The 16,423-nt window shown below is 26.5% G+C and overlaps 1 protein-coding gene across 12 annotated transcripts in view; it reads left to right on the top strand.

Moving 5' to 3' along the window:
* Nucleotides 1-16,423, top strand: part of LOC122501456 (ras-related protein Rab-32) — a 40,414-nt gene that overhangs the window by 17,911 nt on the left and 6,080 nt on the right. The window contains exons 1-3 of one of the 12 annotated variants that reach the window (XM_043610925.1): nucleotides 2,015-2,952; nucleotides 3,884-4,453; nucleotides 7,784-8,076. The exons of 3 other annotated variants lie outside the window; for them this stretch is intronic. In XM_043610925.1, the coding sequence (XP_043466860.1) occupies nucleotides 2,631-2,952; nucleotides 3,884-4,453; nucleotides 7,784-8,076 (1,185 nt within the window). In that variant the 5' untranslated portion in view covers nucleotides 2,015-2,630. Of the gene's footprint in view, nucleotides 1-245; nucleotides 396-2,014; nucleotides 2,953-3,883; nucleotides 4,454-7,783; nucleotides 8,077-12,087; nucleotides 12,221-12,737; nucleotides 12,970-16,423 lie in introns of those variants that run through there. 8 more of the 12 variants (XM_043610926.1, XM_043610927.1, XM_043610928.1 and 5 more) reach the window with 8 other exon arrangements.

Below are 16,423 nucleotides of genomic sequence, written 5' to 3'. Positions count from 1 at the left end.
ATTTAAATAAATAAATGTTAAAAATAGGTAAATTTACCCGTTAAGGTAAATAACCTAAAGTGACACAATAACGTTAAACTTAAAATTTATTGTTTAAAAACTTTATAAATTATATGTTTAAAACAAAATGGGACGAATACCAATGAGTATTATCAGACATTTTATTTAACTCCTTGAAGTTTATCAGTGAAGGCCAACAATAAATAGTTTTACATACATTTACCATTTGTTTTGTACTAGAGCTTGTCTTTGCATATAGTATTCAATATTGAAAACTGTTCAGACACTTCAACTTGTTCTTCATTCCTTCTGTTTTCATTATGAAGAGAATAAGGAAATTTTATAGAAAAACTTTTGGCTGTCATTCTGATCGAGATGAAGAACTTCCAGAAATGGTATAAAATTTAAATTTCACTAATTGTTTTGTTTTTCTTTTGAATTTTCCGTTTTCAATTCATTTTAAAAGGTATAATTATTTTAGTGGATTATTTTTTTTTTTGCTGTTTTATTTATCATAAGTGAAAATTAATAAAAAAAAATTTATTGTTCTTTGTATACGTGGCTAATAACTTAATTTTTTTGTATAAAGTATCGTTTTCAAGTTTCGCCTCTGGAATATTTTTGCTAAACATGTTTTATCAGCATCTTTCTCTGTAAATAGGTAAGACAAAAAAAAAACGTGATTCTGATTTATTATTATTTCTACAGTGTCTATTGTGAAGAATTTGGTTTTTTATTAAAACGAGATATTTTTGAAACAAAAAGAAATAAATCTAGATAAAGATGGGGTTTTTTTGAGTAATGTCAACTTCAAGTTTTTCAGTAAAATGGCCGAAATTTTCTTATTTGTGATTTTTTAAAGAATTTTTATTAAAAATATGTTTAAAAACGATTCTATAAAAAATGTTAATGTTATTTTTTATACTTATTCTTTATATTAAAATAATTTTAAAAAAAAATTATTTTCAATTTTACAAAATTCCAATTTCTAAAATTTTTTAAATTTTATTATATCGTAAAAAAATTTTCAAATGTATAATTTTGAATAATTTGTCTGTAGTTATTTTTCACACTATAAAAATCGAAATAAGTTGCATTTATGGTATTTTGTTGCAATATTTGGAAGAAAAGTCGCAATTTTAAAAAAAAAAGTCGCTTCATCATCGAAAAAAAATTGTTCACGTGGTATATGAACGACCCTAAATAATTTTTTAAAAATTTTATATCTGTCAAAATAATCCGTTTTCAGTACAACTTAACTTGAAAATTAAAATTCTATGTTAAATAAAAAAAAATTGTTGACTCCCGATAAGTGTCTCAGGCTTCACAGTCTGTCCCCTATTTTCCTAAAAGTGCCCTTTTTTAATTTTTGCCCCTAAACGTACCCTATTTTCAAAATTCCCCCTATTTTTTTTCTTTTATTTTTTAATGATGCATTTACACCAAATCTAGCAAAGTGCCGTTCAAACTTTTGTTTTGAAAGTTTCAAATCTTGAAATTTTTCATGAAATTTATAAAATTTGTAACATATTTTGGTGAAGTCAAGTCTCAATTATATTCAAAAGTTGGTTGTTTTTTTTAATATTATTTAAGTATTACAAAAGTTTTAATGCAATTATATTGATAAATAACAAAATTCTTCACAGAAATTCAATAATTTTTAGGAATTTTAATAAAATTCTTTAAAAAATTTAATTATTTTCAAAAATTTATAAAAATCTTTGCAAAAGTTCAATTACTTTCAAAAGATTTTCGCAATTGAATGTTTTTAAATATTTACTATTTTCATAAAATTTACCAACGAATTTAATTATAGAAAAAACTTGTTTATACAATATTCTACGAAACGATTCAATTATTTTTATAAATAATAAAATTTCATTTACGAATTCAATTATTTTCATCGCAGAATTTCAAATATTTTTAATTGAAAAATGCAATTATTATTAAAATTTTTTTTTAAACTTGAGAAAAGAATTCAATTTTAAAAAACATTCAATTATTCAATGAAACCAATTTTTATGGTCCGCTATCTGAAAGTCCCTTATTTTTTAATTTTCAGTCCCCTATTTCCCCTAAAATACTTTTAAGGGTCACTGTGAAGCGTGGTGTCTGATAAATTTATCGTATGTTTCTTATGGCTTGGATCAATTAATGCTTAGAATAATACAGTATAAATTAAGTTGAAGAATTTCAGTTTTCTCAACATTTTCTTTAGAAAAGCCGATAAATTTTTAACTCCCTGAGAAGCATATTTAATTTTTTTTTTTTTCAATTCAATTACGTAATTACTTCTTAAGTTATCTACTTTATTTTCGTAAGAAAATTTTTTTAGACGAAGATAATACCATTTATTTGAAGAAAATAAAAGAAAAAAATGAAAAATTGCGGAATTAAAGAAGATAATCCTCGACTTCTCCAATTCCATTTATTCGGGAAGTGCGTGTATTTCTAAAAGTAGCGTGTCAGATTATTGCGATGTATATGTATACACTCTCGTAGTATTGCAAATGTAACTCTAGCAACCGATCGAACCCTAAAACGGTTCTAGGGTTTCTTGAAAGAAGCCACTCCACAGCTCCGAGTTTCCTTCTCGATTCGAGTACTCGAACCACACGAATAGTTACAAGATGGATCATGTAGAAAAAATAAACCCAGACGGTAGTTCTCCGGACACACTTATTGGCCAATCATCACCAGAGGATGATCGAAAACGGCAAATGACGAGTTTCTCTGCCGAAAGTCTTAATACAGCCGCAACTGGTGACAGTAGTTCCAGTTTGGAGACAATTGTCGGTGTCGGTATGGAGGCGAAGAAAAAGGGTAGATTCGGTTCATTGAAAAGCAGTTTCCGTAAAGAGGGTGGCTTATTTAGAATGAAGAAGAAAAAGAAGAAGCATTTTGACGATGAACCCTCCCATCAATATCCTCATAGTGAACAGAGCTCGAAAGGTTATAAAGAATTCCAAGTTGAAAATATCTCTTCCATCCCTCTCTCTATGCATGTTGAGTCTTTTGAATCTGCATTACGTTTTGGATTTTTCTATTTTGTATGTTGTTGACATTACTTTAGTGCTTTTGTTGCTGTCAACTATTTTCTAGTTCCTATGCTATTCTCTGATAAAGTACGAATGCTTGCTGTGAAATCAGTAGTAGAAGCAACTATTAAAATTGATTTTTATTCAAAACAAAACAACCTTCCTCAACCTTCCTCAGCCTTCCTCAAGGATCTTAGGCAATTTCATTATGTTTCTAGCGAATGTTTGCTTCATCTTATTTTTCCTCCATACTATAATATTTTACTGTTTTGCTTAATACTCCTTTTTGCTTCCTTTCTCTTAAATTGTTTGTGGCAACCCTGTATAAATAAATTATATTTTTAGCTTTATTTAACCAATTTTTATGGTTCCCTATTTTTTAATTTTCAGTCCCCTATTTCCTCTAAAATACCGAAAATACTTTTTAGGGGCACTGTGAAGCCTGTTGTTATTAATATAACCTTTTTAACACATTTTAATTTGTTGTTTGGTATACTTTTTGTCCCCTTTTTCTTATTTGCACCTTCTTTTTGAGTATAGAAAAAGTACTGTGACGTCTGTGTTTGCCAAAACGTAATGAATGTTTCAAAATGATTTTACTTTCGTGGTCTGTTTATATAATAAACCGTTCCTGCTTCTTACTTTTTGTAAAAATTCTGTACTGCTTTAAATTTTACAAATTTTGTCTTCAATAATCTCTTCTCGTTGAGACTAATTTAGAAGAATGATAAAAGATTGAAGATCATTATAAACATTTCAGTTTGTAAAGATACAAACTGAAAGTACAAAATTTGTAAAAAGAATCGGAGTATTCAGGAATAAAAATATTAATTTTCGATATTCAGACATGCATATTAATGTCTCCCTCGTTCCTTTTCTCGCTTTTGCACCACATTTGAATGGCGACGATGAAGACCCCCAGAGAATACTTCCAGAGGAGAAGAAGAACCAACAGCAGCAGGTACAGCATGAAGATGTGGGCAGTAAATCGAGGCAAAAGAAGCCAAAAAAGGCGCATTCGTTGGTACGAAAATTGAGTTTGAGTAAGTTCAAGACATTGCCGGAACCGGAAACGAGACACACGCCCGAAGGTGGTGACAGTAGTCGATCGTTGAGTCAGTCGTCGCAGGAGTCGACGAGTCGCTTGGACAGTTCGCCGACGTTGACCCCGAGGAAGCAGGAGTCGGTGGTTCAGGAGAAATGGTCGACGTGCTCGTTGCCGGGAGCGACGCAGGAGAAGTCGACAGTGAGCGAGAGGGAGGGCAAGAAAGGGGAACAACAGACGGTCCAGCAGAAATCCGAGAAGCTGATCGAGAAACCGGTGAGCACTATCACTGTAGTGCAACGCAAGTCGCCTTCGTTGACTATCAAAATCAGCAACTTGCAAGAACGAACACTCAAATTGCAGCAATACGGTGAGAGAAACTAAACAAAAAATAGAAATCAAGTTCGATCACAATTTCATCGAAAATTAACAAAACAACTGTAGACCACATTTTGTCTTTTCATTTCGTGGAATTATTTCGCGCCTTATCGATTAATCGATCGATCATGAGTCTGAGATTCTCTAGTTCTTTTATTTTCGAAAAAATTATATCAATATTGTGGATATTTTCATTTTAGAATATGGACAGGTATCTAAGTTTGTCAATCTATTCACTATTTTTAATTTTTTTCACCTAATTTACCTGATTTGTTCATTACAGTTAATAATTTTGAAAAATGAACCCTCTTTCGAATTCGATGCGTCTTCAAAGTAATGAAGTAAAAAATTATAAATACCAGATTGTTACTTTCATCAAAGAAAATTTGGATTAAATTGTGTTAATTTAGCTTATTCAAACTGTGATGATTTAGTGTTTCATTGTGCTTAGAAAGTATTAAAAAAAAAATTACAGTTCCAAATTCAAAAATATGTTGAGGACCAAAAATACTATGCATCCAAAATTTAAAACAAAATTTTCTGCTAGATAGTTGTGGGTGAGTGAAAATGAAGTAGAAAAATTTGATATTCCTCAGAAATTAAAGAAAAGAAATTAAAATTGTTTTTTTATTCATTGCTTGCAAATATCAAATTTATAAAATAAAACAGGGTGACCGCTGGACTAGAAATTTTTTTCTTGGTCGGGAATTTGAATTTTTTTTTCTTAAAAAGTGTTTTTTTTTTAATAAAAACACATGGTTATTTTGTGAAAAAAATCGAAATATTGAATTTAAAACTTATTATTTATATTTCATTGTAAAAAAATTGAATGTTCTTGTATATAAACGTTTTATTTTGTAAAAAAAAATTTTTTTTTTAATTTTTTAAAATTACCAAATACAAAATTTAAAAATTCTTTACTGGAATTCAATTATTTTCCATGTAATTCTAATAAAATTTCTCAAAAGAATTTATTTATAACATTTTCATTATTTTTAATTACAAATGCAATTGAATTCCTTAAAAAAATTTAATTATTTTCACAAAATTCCCATAAAGTTCTTTAAAAACTTTATTTTTTGAAAATTTTAATAAAATCCTAATAAAACATTAAATTATTATTTTAGATTTAAAATTATGAAAAGTTATAAAAATTACAAAAAGTAATATAAAAATTAATATAAAATGTTATTAAAAATGTTTACATTTTAAAATCAAAAAAATTTCACATATAAAATAGTGAAAAGTAAATTATTGAAAAAATAAATTTTTAAAAAACCGTATTTTGCATTTTAATTCTCATTTTTTTGAAATTTTTTATAATTTTAAATGTATATTATTGAATTGAAAAATTTTCAAATTATTCAAAATTTTATGAAATTGTCTTGTTTCTAAAATCTACTTGATTAAGTAGATTTTAGAAATATTTCAGTTTTTGGTGAACTTTTTTTGAAATAATAGGAATTTTTAAGGAACTTTCTAAAAAAATATTAAAAGTAATTGATTTAGAGAAGACTTTAAGTTTAAATTTCTAAAAAAAATAATTAAATTGAAATCTTGAACATAATTTTTATTTTCAAAATTTCAATTTTTCTTTATGACAAGGAAAAATAATAAGAAAATATTGGAGGCAAAATATATTTTTATACAAAGACACTAAAAAAAAATTTTATTCATATTTTTATACCATTAATATTAAAAATTTATTTTCAAGTAAATTTTATTTAACTTTTGTTTTTTCATGTCTCTTACATTGATAAAAAGAAGATTTCTATTTGTAAACATTACTTAAAGTTGCAATTTTTAAGTTCATTTGGTAGGCAAATAATTGAATTGGACACTCGGCTTTAATGATCGATCGTTTATATCTTCTTCATCTTCTTCTTTTTCAAAAAACTTAAAAAAAAAAAAAATTTGTCAACAACTTTCTAATTTTGCTCATCTATTTTTAATCGCTGCATAATAGTTAATTTTTTCTGATTAAAATTGAGAAAAATGTTTTTTTAATAAGCCCCGCGGTTTTGTCTATATCCTGGTTATTAGTTAATTAGTAATTAAAATTGAACCAATTTAAATAGTGATTAACTTTTAACAAGGTTTAGCATAACTGGAAATTTGAACAAGTTTATTTAATTTAGTTATTTAGTTTATTTCCAACTTTATTTATTTAGTTTAAAAAATATAAACAATTTTATTATTGAAATCTAGTAGCAATTTTTATTGTTTTTATGAAAACGAAAATGTTTCTTAAATCGATTTGTCCGTTTAGAATTATTATATATTTTATTCACTTGCCTATGTTTGTTATAATATTTTAATAATAAATTGAACGAAACGAATAAATTTAACTCTAGACTCCATAACTAGAGTAGATTCGTAATCAGCGACCCCAAAAACCCCCGAGTAATAAGTTTCAAGCAAATCCGTTAGATTTTAAATATTTTCGTCCGCCATGTTGGATCCGACATTTTGAATTTTTTAAAACTGACTTTAGATTCATAATCGGCGACCTCAAAGACCTTTAATTAAGTTACGGCTGTTTTTTTTTAAGTCATATATTTCGATTTTCAGTAACAATTTTTTGAAGTCATCAAAAAATTAAAATTGCAATTATCTCTAAAACCTGACTTGTAGTGAATTTACCTTAGAAATAAGTTTTGGTTGCTCGGGTCCAAGACCTTCTAAATCTGTGGAATTTATTTATTTAATAAAAAGTATTAAACAACATCTGGATTTAGTGCCCCAGTTAGACATAAAGTCAGCTATGTTAGGGAGTCTAGAGTTAGAACCTTCCATTAGAATGTTTCCCCGCTTTTCTAAATATCAAAATAATTTAACAAATTGAATTATTAATTTAATGATTATTTATGTAATAAAAATGAAGTAATCTAAAATAGCCAGTGGCAAGCATAGGCAATGTGGAATATATTTTGGAATACAAGTACATCTTCCACTGAAAGAAATAGGCCAATATCGTCTGACTTACACGGTTCTCGCTTATCGTTCTTCCCCGGAACTCGGTTTTGCGTAGACCCTCCAAATCCGGAAAAGCACCTTCAGACGGTACCGGAAGTTAAATCGACAGTTCTTCCTCGCGCGATACCGGATGCATCTTCTGCTCACGAGAGTCACGAGGTGTCCAAGAAGGCAAAACTCGCGATTAAATCTGAATCGGAATCCTGCCCGTCATCCTCCTCATCGAAGACGTCGCCGCTGGAGCCGCGTCGGAAATCACTTTTGGAGGAAAAACGTGCCATTTTCCAGCGGCGTCGCTTCGATTCATCATCGAGTACATCTGATGATACCATGATCGCTGTCACAGTAGACGAGGACGCAACGAGAAGAAATCTAGACCACCATCCGAGGCCAGAGTTCAAAGAGGAGAAAAGCAAAAAGACAGCGAGACACATCAGCGTTCGGAAATTCGATACATTCTCAACATTCGAAGGTACATTCGACGAGGACACTGGCGTTGGATATCTTGCTGGCATCGAGGAGGACTATCGCGAAAGTTGCGAGAAGCAGACCGACAGTTTTGCCAGTTTACAGGAAGACATGGCGCACGCCATCTCCGAAAACCCCGAGAAATCCAGATCTATTAGCCAGGACAGTGCGGTGAGACTTTTATACATTACCGCACTTGCACTTGTTACTTCTCTTGCACCTTTGTAATTTATTGCTATCTCTAGTACAGCAGCAGCACCGAAAACTATGGGTCATTCAAGAGCAAAAGGCTTTATGCAATCCGCTGTTTGGGAATGGGAATAAACTCCTGTATCAATCTCTAGCTTGTTATTGTCTTACCCAAAAGTAGAGTAGATGATTATTTCGTTTAGTTTCTCACAACTTTCTAATCTAAAGTAATTGGTTATTTCTGATGTTTCATCATCCACTTCACACATTCTGCACCTAAGTAATATTTGTAATTATTCATTTTGTTTTACGCTCATCTTTTGATCTACAATTTGCTTACTAGTGTATTCCAAGAAAATTCTTATTAACCATCCTTCATCCTCACAGAGAAAAACTGAACTCAAAATGAGTCGTAAAAGTGACTCATTGTGAGCTGCAACAAAAATGAACCTCGCAGATGGCGCCACGTTCTATGTCATTTAACATAGACTCATTTTGAGTTGCAACAAAAATGAGTCCGATTTTTTTCTGTGCTTGCTAATGAGTACAGTCGGGTCCCCATACTATTACATTCCGAATTGTTATGCTCCCAGTAGCGTTATATTGCTTAACCATCACCAAACTCAGAAGTGTTTACCGATGACCTTAAATTTTTCAAAACAATAACTTGTAATCAGGACCTTTATGATCTTTAATTCGATCGTAGTCTTGTTGATTGAGCGTTCAAAAATAAGTTTTTCTTTAACAATAACAAATGTTTTATTATCACATTTAAAAGGAGTTCAAATAAATAAAAATATAACTACGCCATTTCCATTTGGCAACAAAATTCTTTCTAGAGTTTCTACGATTCGGGAACTGGGAGTTTTACTTGACACAGCATTCGATTTTAAATCTCATATCTTATTAATAATTAATAAAGCAACGAGGACTTTCGGCTTTGTTACCAGAAACATGACTAGCTTCAAAAATATATTGACAATGAAAGTTTTATGTTTTTCATTAGTCAGACCAATTGTAGGGGAACATTGGTCGCTTTGACTTTTGTTTATAACTTTTTTTGTTAAATGAATTTGGTCAATTGAAGTATATTGTTGAAAAGTCCTGTGTAATAGAAACACTTTTGCTAAACAGGGTAAATTGATTAGTTTTAAAATTAGTCAAGGTTGGCCCATGTTCTCAAAATTATGAGCTACTCAACGAAATGTTCTATTAAATTTATTTTTAATGTTTTAACTCACTTGGTAACGTCAAACGTTTGGCAACGCCGAATTATTTCTAACCTGTGATAAAAATTATCATTTAAATTTCGCGCTCAAATTTAATGTGTATAGTGCATGCAACGTTGCCAAACGTTATAAGTGTTGTTTATATTTTCAGATGAAACGTAAATTTTGTTTACAAATTGATTTATTGTAAATCGCACAGGTACCTATTGACAATTGTTTTAACAGATATGTAATTATTGCATATCGGTTTAGTATTGAAAAAATTTAGATCAATATCTGTTCATTTAATACTTTGCAGTTTGTAAATATATATGACAAACTACTCAATTCCCATAAGACTCAATGTTAAATGTTGAAAATCAAAAATGTTTATAACTTTTTTCATAGGTACCTAGAGGTCACAAAAATTTAACTACGCCTTCATATTAACTTTATCTAGTTGCTCATCAAGTTTCATCAAAATCTGTTCATTAAATCAATTATCGATAGAACCTCCTTAAGATGTTCAAAAATTTCAAATTCAATCCTTCTCAAATTGAACAACTCTTAAGAATATTATTATAAAACACAAACATGACCGACTGACAAAATCATTATTTTATTATTATAAGAATATTGTTACTGTAATTTCTTCAAAATTATTTGTATCATTTTTCAATTCAATTAACATTTTCTAAAATTTTTAACTAAAATTCTACTTTAAATCAATAACATCAATTATTATTCAATTCAACTTTTTTTAAAAAAAAGTAATTCTACAGAATTGTTAGTAAAAAGTACGAAAAATAATAATTTAATTCTACGAGAAATCAATTTTTGAATACAAAAAAAATAATATCGAATTTTTCTTATAATTTAATTTTTACGAAGAATTGCATTAACAACTTTTGAAAATATTTAATTTCTTTTAAGGAATTTAATTAAAATTTTAATAAAATTTATTATATTAAAGAATTTTATAACAATTTTTGAAAATAATTGAAAACTTTTTAAAGAATTTTATTAAATTCTTTAAAAATAATTGAATTCTTCAGAAGAATTTAAATAATAATTTTTGAAAATAATTGAATTCACGAGAAGAATTTTATTAAAATTTTTGAAAATAATTGACTTCTTGACAGGAATTTTTAAAAAAATTTTGACAATAATTTAATTCTTGAGAAGAATTTCCTTATCTATTTATAACGATAATTTAATTCTTGAGAAGAATTTTTAAAAAAATTTTGACAATAATTTAATTTCTGCAAAGTATTTAATTACTTTTCAAAAAAATTGAATTCTTGTGATGAATTTTGATATTTATCAAAATAATTGAATTTTAGAAAAGAATATTATTAAAATTCCTTAGAATAATTGATTTTATGGGAAGAATTTATGCGATTTTGTTGTTTAGTTATTTATCAAGCTAATTAAATTCTTTTGCAAAATTACTTAAAAATTTTTGAAAATAATTGATTATTTGCGACGAATTAAATATCATTCATGAAAATATTTAAATTATTCCAACGAATTTTATTGTTTTATTGAATAATTGAACGTTTCTTAAAATTGAATTCTTTCCTCAAGTTTCAAAAAAAAATTTTAACAATAATTGATCGTTTCGTAGAATTGTATAAACAAGTTTTTTCTATAATATTAAATTTGTTGATAAATTTTATGAAAATAGTAAATATTTAAAAACATTGAATTGCGAAAAGCTTTTGAAAATAATTAAAATTTTATTTAAATTTTTGAAAATAATAAATTAAATTTTTGGCGAAAAATTTTGCTATTTAGATTTAGAAAAATAATTGAACTGAAATTTTGCCAAGAATTTAATTAAAATTTTTGACAATAATTGAATTCTTGAGAAGAATTTTGATAATTATCAAAATAGTAAGTTGAATTTTGTAAAGAATTTTATTAAAATTCCTAAAAATTATTGAATTTTTGTGAAGAATTTTGTTATTTATCAAGACAATTGCATTAAAACTTTTGTAATAATTAAATAATATTTAAAAAAAACAACCAACTTCTAAGCATAATTGAGACTTGACTTCACCAAAATACTAATCTCACAAATTTTATAAATTTCATCGACCATAAATTTGAAGATTTGAAACTTTCAAAACAAAAGTTTCAATTTGCAAAATTTGGTGTGAATTTATCATCAAATCAAAATATAAGAGAACAACTTTTTCAACTTAAAAGCCTTAAAGTCAATCCGAAGCCTGTAGTAAAAAAATTTAAGATTTTTTCAAATATCGTGAATATTTTATTAATAAATATCAATTGATTTTCCATCATAAAATAAACAACCTTCTTTATAGTCACAAGTTTTCATATTCAACCAAAAATATTAATTTCTATCAGAAACATGTCCACGTGGACGCAGTTATTGAAGGGTGGAGTTGTCAAAAATCCACGATTGTCCACGATGGGGGTTGGGATATCAAAAAGTGAATTGCTTTTGGTTTATATATAATTTTATAAATTTTGTTATAAATTTTCATTAAAATCGAAAATCTAGGGAAACAACTTTCCCATAATGTAATTTGATAACATTGTCAGAATTTTCTGAAAATTCACCTGATCGAAAGTAGTGTCCTGTTTGAAATATTTGTATTACGTACTGTTTAATGATGCATACATTATATTGAGAGTTGGTTTCTGTTATGTATATATGTAATGACTTTCACTTATACAGTATTGCAGAGGTCATTGTGCAGACAAGGCTAGTAGATGGTAACGAGATTATGATATCGAGCACACTGATCATTTGGGTTATATGATCTAGACACACATATATAGACTCTATTATTAAGTCCTCTGGTGGGAAAATGTTTGATTCAACCATCCATAGAGTTCGTTTTCTCGAACGAAAGTCTAGAGGGGTTCAAAATGAAAGTTCAAAAAAAGTAAGAACCTTGACAAATTTTCGTATCATTAAAATTCATTCCTTTTTTTTATTTATTTGAAGAGTTGAAGCCAAAATTGATAAATTGAATTTATTGTTTGGAGAAAATAGATGCGCCAATACTACTTTATTGGGAATGTAGAAAGAATTTTCGTTTTTAGTATTTGAAGAAATGTTTGTAAATGAAATGTTTGTTTAAAAGAGTTGTTATTTTTGACAATTTGGAGTGTCAGTTTTCCGTTAGGCGTATCGAATTTTAATCAATACACAAGTGTTTTTGCACACACGCCATCATAGGAAATGTAGGCAGTCGTTGAATGGACCCTTTGCATACTTATCCTTAATCCGAATAGAATCCTTTGCCGAGTTTCCGGTAGGGAGCTTGTAAGTCATCTCTGTCGGCGGAGATATGGAAAGCATTTTGCCACGAACGGAAAATACCAAAGTCTATTCTTTCACATCGCAGATTACTTTCATTTGACGATTCGATGAGACGCCTTTAACTTATTAATGTTCTGGTATCATCGTACTCTGCAATTGCGTTCTGCCAACGCAAGTGAGACGGTGCCAGTTCATCAAGTGGCGCTCAGCAATTTATTTCTTTCGACAAAGTAAAAGTGCTAAAAAGATTTTTTGGATAATTGTTCGTGAATCTGCGCAATGAACTTGGACGATAAGAAATGGCGAAGTCTGGCAAAATTCGAATTTGCAAATTGGAAATTTGGAAATTCCAAGTGGCAGTGGTTGGGGGTTGGTGTTTATATTATTCAAATTTCTATTCAGTGTCTCAAGGAATACTAATTTTAATTACAATCCAATCTCTACAGGAAGTAAACAGTTCGTTCAATTTTTTATTTTCACAATTTTAACAATTTGGACAAATTTTTTATTTTTAAAATCTATATCTATATCTATCTAAATATTGGAGAAAATTAAAAATATTTTATATTTCAAATTTTATACTTTATTATTAATAATATTTTATTTGAAAATTTGTTGCAATTTGATGCTTGATAAAGATGCAATTTGATAATAATCAGCTAAAAACAGTACGTATAAAATATTTCATAAAACTTTGTTGATACTTAAAAATAAATCTTACTTTCATTCCGGTTTTGACTAAAATTGTTTTGATTAGAACCATTTCGACTGAATTTTAATTTAGCCTTTAAAGTCGAAAATAAATAAAAAATTATTAATATATTTTAAGTCAAAAATAAAATCGACTTAATCTTCTATAAATTTAAAAATAAGATAATTTTCAATCGTATTAGTTTGAAGATGTAGTTTTCAGATTTTGTTTTTTCTGAAATGGAAACTGAAAGTGTAGAAAATTTAACGAACTTTCTTTCTGTCTGTGATTTATTTACCTGTGCAAAATTTCTCAAGTGTACCAACCTTAACAGGGTCGCCACAAAAATTCAATTTTTTCTTCTTCTGACTTTTCCCTGATTTTCAAAAATTTCAAATTCAAACCTTTTTGAAATTAAACAATATTTATAGAAAAAATTGTTGTAAAACATGAAGATTTCTTTTTATAATTTCTTTTTATAATAATTGTAATATTTATTTTTTATAATTCGTTTTTTATTTTTTATAATAATTAAAGATGACCGAGTGTATTTCTTTATTTAATTTAATTAGTGTAATTATTTTATATTATAAGAATATTGTTACTGTTACTTCTTTAAAATAATTATATCTTCATCATTTCAATTTAATTATTATTTTCTAAAATTTTCAACTAAAATTCTTCTTTAAATAAATTATTTTTAATAATTTTTGTAAAAGTTCTTCTTTGAGAACTTTTAAATCCATTTGTTTACAATTCAATTGCACGTGAAATTTCAATTATTCGCAAATTCTTAAATTAAATATACATTAGAAAATAAAAACTTTAAATAATTTTAAAAAAAATTCAATTAAAGTTTTTCAAAAAAAAATTAATTCTTCAGAATTGTTAGTTAAGAGTATGAAAAATTCCGATTTTCAGAAATTTTAATTTGAAATCATTTCAAAATTCAATTATTTCTAAAAATTTACGGTACAATGTTTCTAGTATTCAATTATTATGAAAAATTTTAACTGAAATTCATTTTTAAATTAATTTTTATTAGAAAATTCTACAAGAATTCAATTATTTATATATTCAAAAACAAAATAATTTATTAAATAATTCAATTCTTGGGACAAATTTTAATAAAACTTTTAATAAAAATTACATTTTTCGAAAAATTTGATTAACATTGTATTTAAAAAAAATTGAAATTCTGCGATGAATTTTCTTATTTATGAAAATAATTGAATCCCTGTAAAAAATTTTATTATTTATGAAAATAATGGTATTATTGCAAAGAAATTTAAAAAAAAATGTAAACAATTGAATTTCTGCGAACTTTTTATTATTTATGAAAGTAATTATAAATGTTTGAGAAGAATTTTATGAAATTTTTTTTATATATAATTGGATTTTTTGCAAAATTTTATTAAAATAGTAGATATTGAAAATCATTGAATTGAGGAAAATGTTTGAGAATAATTCCAATTTTGCTAGGAATTTTATTAAAATTTTTCAAAATAATTGAATTCCTGCGAAGAATTTAATGTCAAATTTTAAAACATTTGATTTTTTTTGCAAAAATTTATGGAAATTCTATTTTAAATAATTGAAATCCTCTGAAATTTTTATTTTTTTGGAAAATAATTCAATGTTCGTGTAAAATATTATTATCAAAATATTGAAAATCATTGAATTAAGAAAATTTTTTAAAAACAATTGAAATTTTTCTATGAATATTATTAAAATTTTTGAAAATAATTGAATTCTTGTGATGAATACTAGGTATTATTTATGAAAATAATTGAATTATGCTATTTATAAAGATAATTGAAATGTTGACGAGAATTTTTTTAAATAATTGAATTTCAGAGAAGAATTCTATAAAGATAATTGAAATTTTGACGAGAATAATTAAAAAATTTTTAACATAATTGAAAATGTTCCAAGCAATTAAAAATTTTAATGAAAATATCTTCTGGAATGCCGCATATATACACTTCTATTCTGTTTAATAGCTTAAAAATATTTTATTTCAAAAAAATTTAATTTTAATTGAAAGTACTTATTGAAAAGAACTCTTTAGTTTGGATAATTAATTATTATTAAAAATTGAAATTTAATTTTCATTTAAAACAAGATTAGTTTAATAGAGTTCAACAGCAGCAAATTCTTTATCGAAACAAAACAACACTCTTTATATTTACCATATGATAAGAATAAAAAAATTTTTAACTTTAAAATTATTTTTAAGAATGAGTTTTATTGTAATATTTATAAATTACTTACATTCAAAAATTTACTATATTAAAGATTTATTTTATTTTTTGAAAAAATTTCTTTATTAGAAAACATTTTTAGGACTAAAAATAGTAAAGTATATTTCCTTTTTGTCAAGACATGAATATTTTTTTCTACATAAGAGAAATTGACACGATTGGAGTAATTATTGTCCGGTATACTCAATGATTGACAGTTTTATATATTATCGCAAAATAAAAAAAGGCAACAAAAATAAAAAACTTTTTCTACTTTATTTGATTACTGAATAATTTTGCTTGTCAATAACTTAGGAGTTTTGAATAAAACTAAAAAAATTTTTTATTAACAAAAGTTAATCTTCAGGACTAAAAAACATAAAAGAATTTCTTAGAAAATTTAAATAAAAAATTAATATAAAATAAAGTTAGGAAGATTAATAATTTATATGAAAATAATATACCACTATGGGTAAAGACACATTACTTAAACGTCGACACTTTTGTTAATAAAAAAATTTTTTTAAATAAAAAAAAATAAAAAAAGTGAATAAATAATTTTACATTGATTGAATGTAAAATAATTAAATGACCTATTAAATGTTAAGAATTAACAAAAGTACTTGAAATTTTGTTACGGATTAGACAACATAGTATGCAGTTTTATCTCTATTTTAATATAATTTTCCAAGCATATTTGACAAAAGAAAGAAATTGTATTAAAAATAAATGACGGTGCATAAAGTGAAACTATAAAAAAGTGCGGAACACATGATTAGATTACTGTTCTAAATTTGTCGACAAATGGAATAATAACACCTGTCGGACACTGTAGTTAATTTACTTGAATAATTATCCTTGGCTTATAAACTCTTATGTATCTTTGGCC

The sequence above is a fragment of the Leptopilina heterotoma genome, unplaced genomic scaffold (assembly GCF_015476425.1).
Source record: "Leptopilina heterotoma isolate Lh14 unplaced genomic scaffold, ASM1547642v1 Lhet_21, whole genome shotgun sequence".
Lineage (NCBI taxonomy): Eukaryota > Metazoa > Arthropoda > Insecta > Hymenoptera > Figitidae > Leptopilina > Leptopilina heterotoma.
Note: the sequence above shows the minus strand (reverse complement) of the source record. Positions and strands in the feature narration are given on the sequence as shown.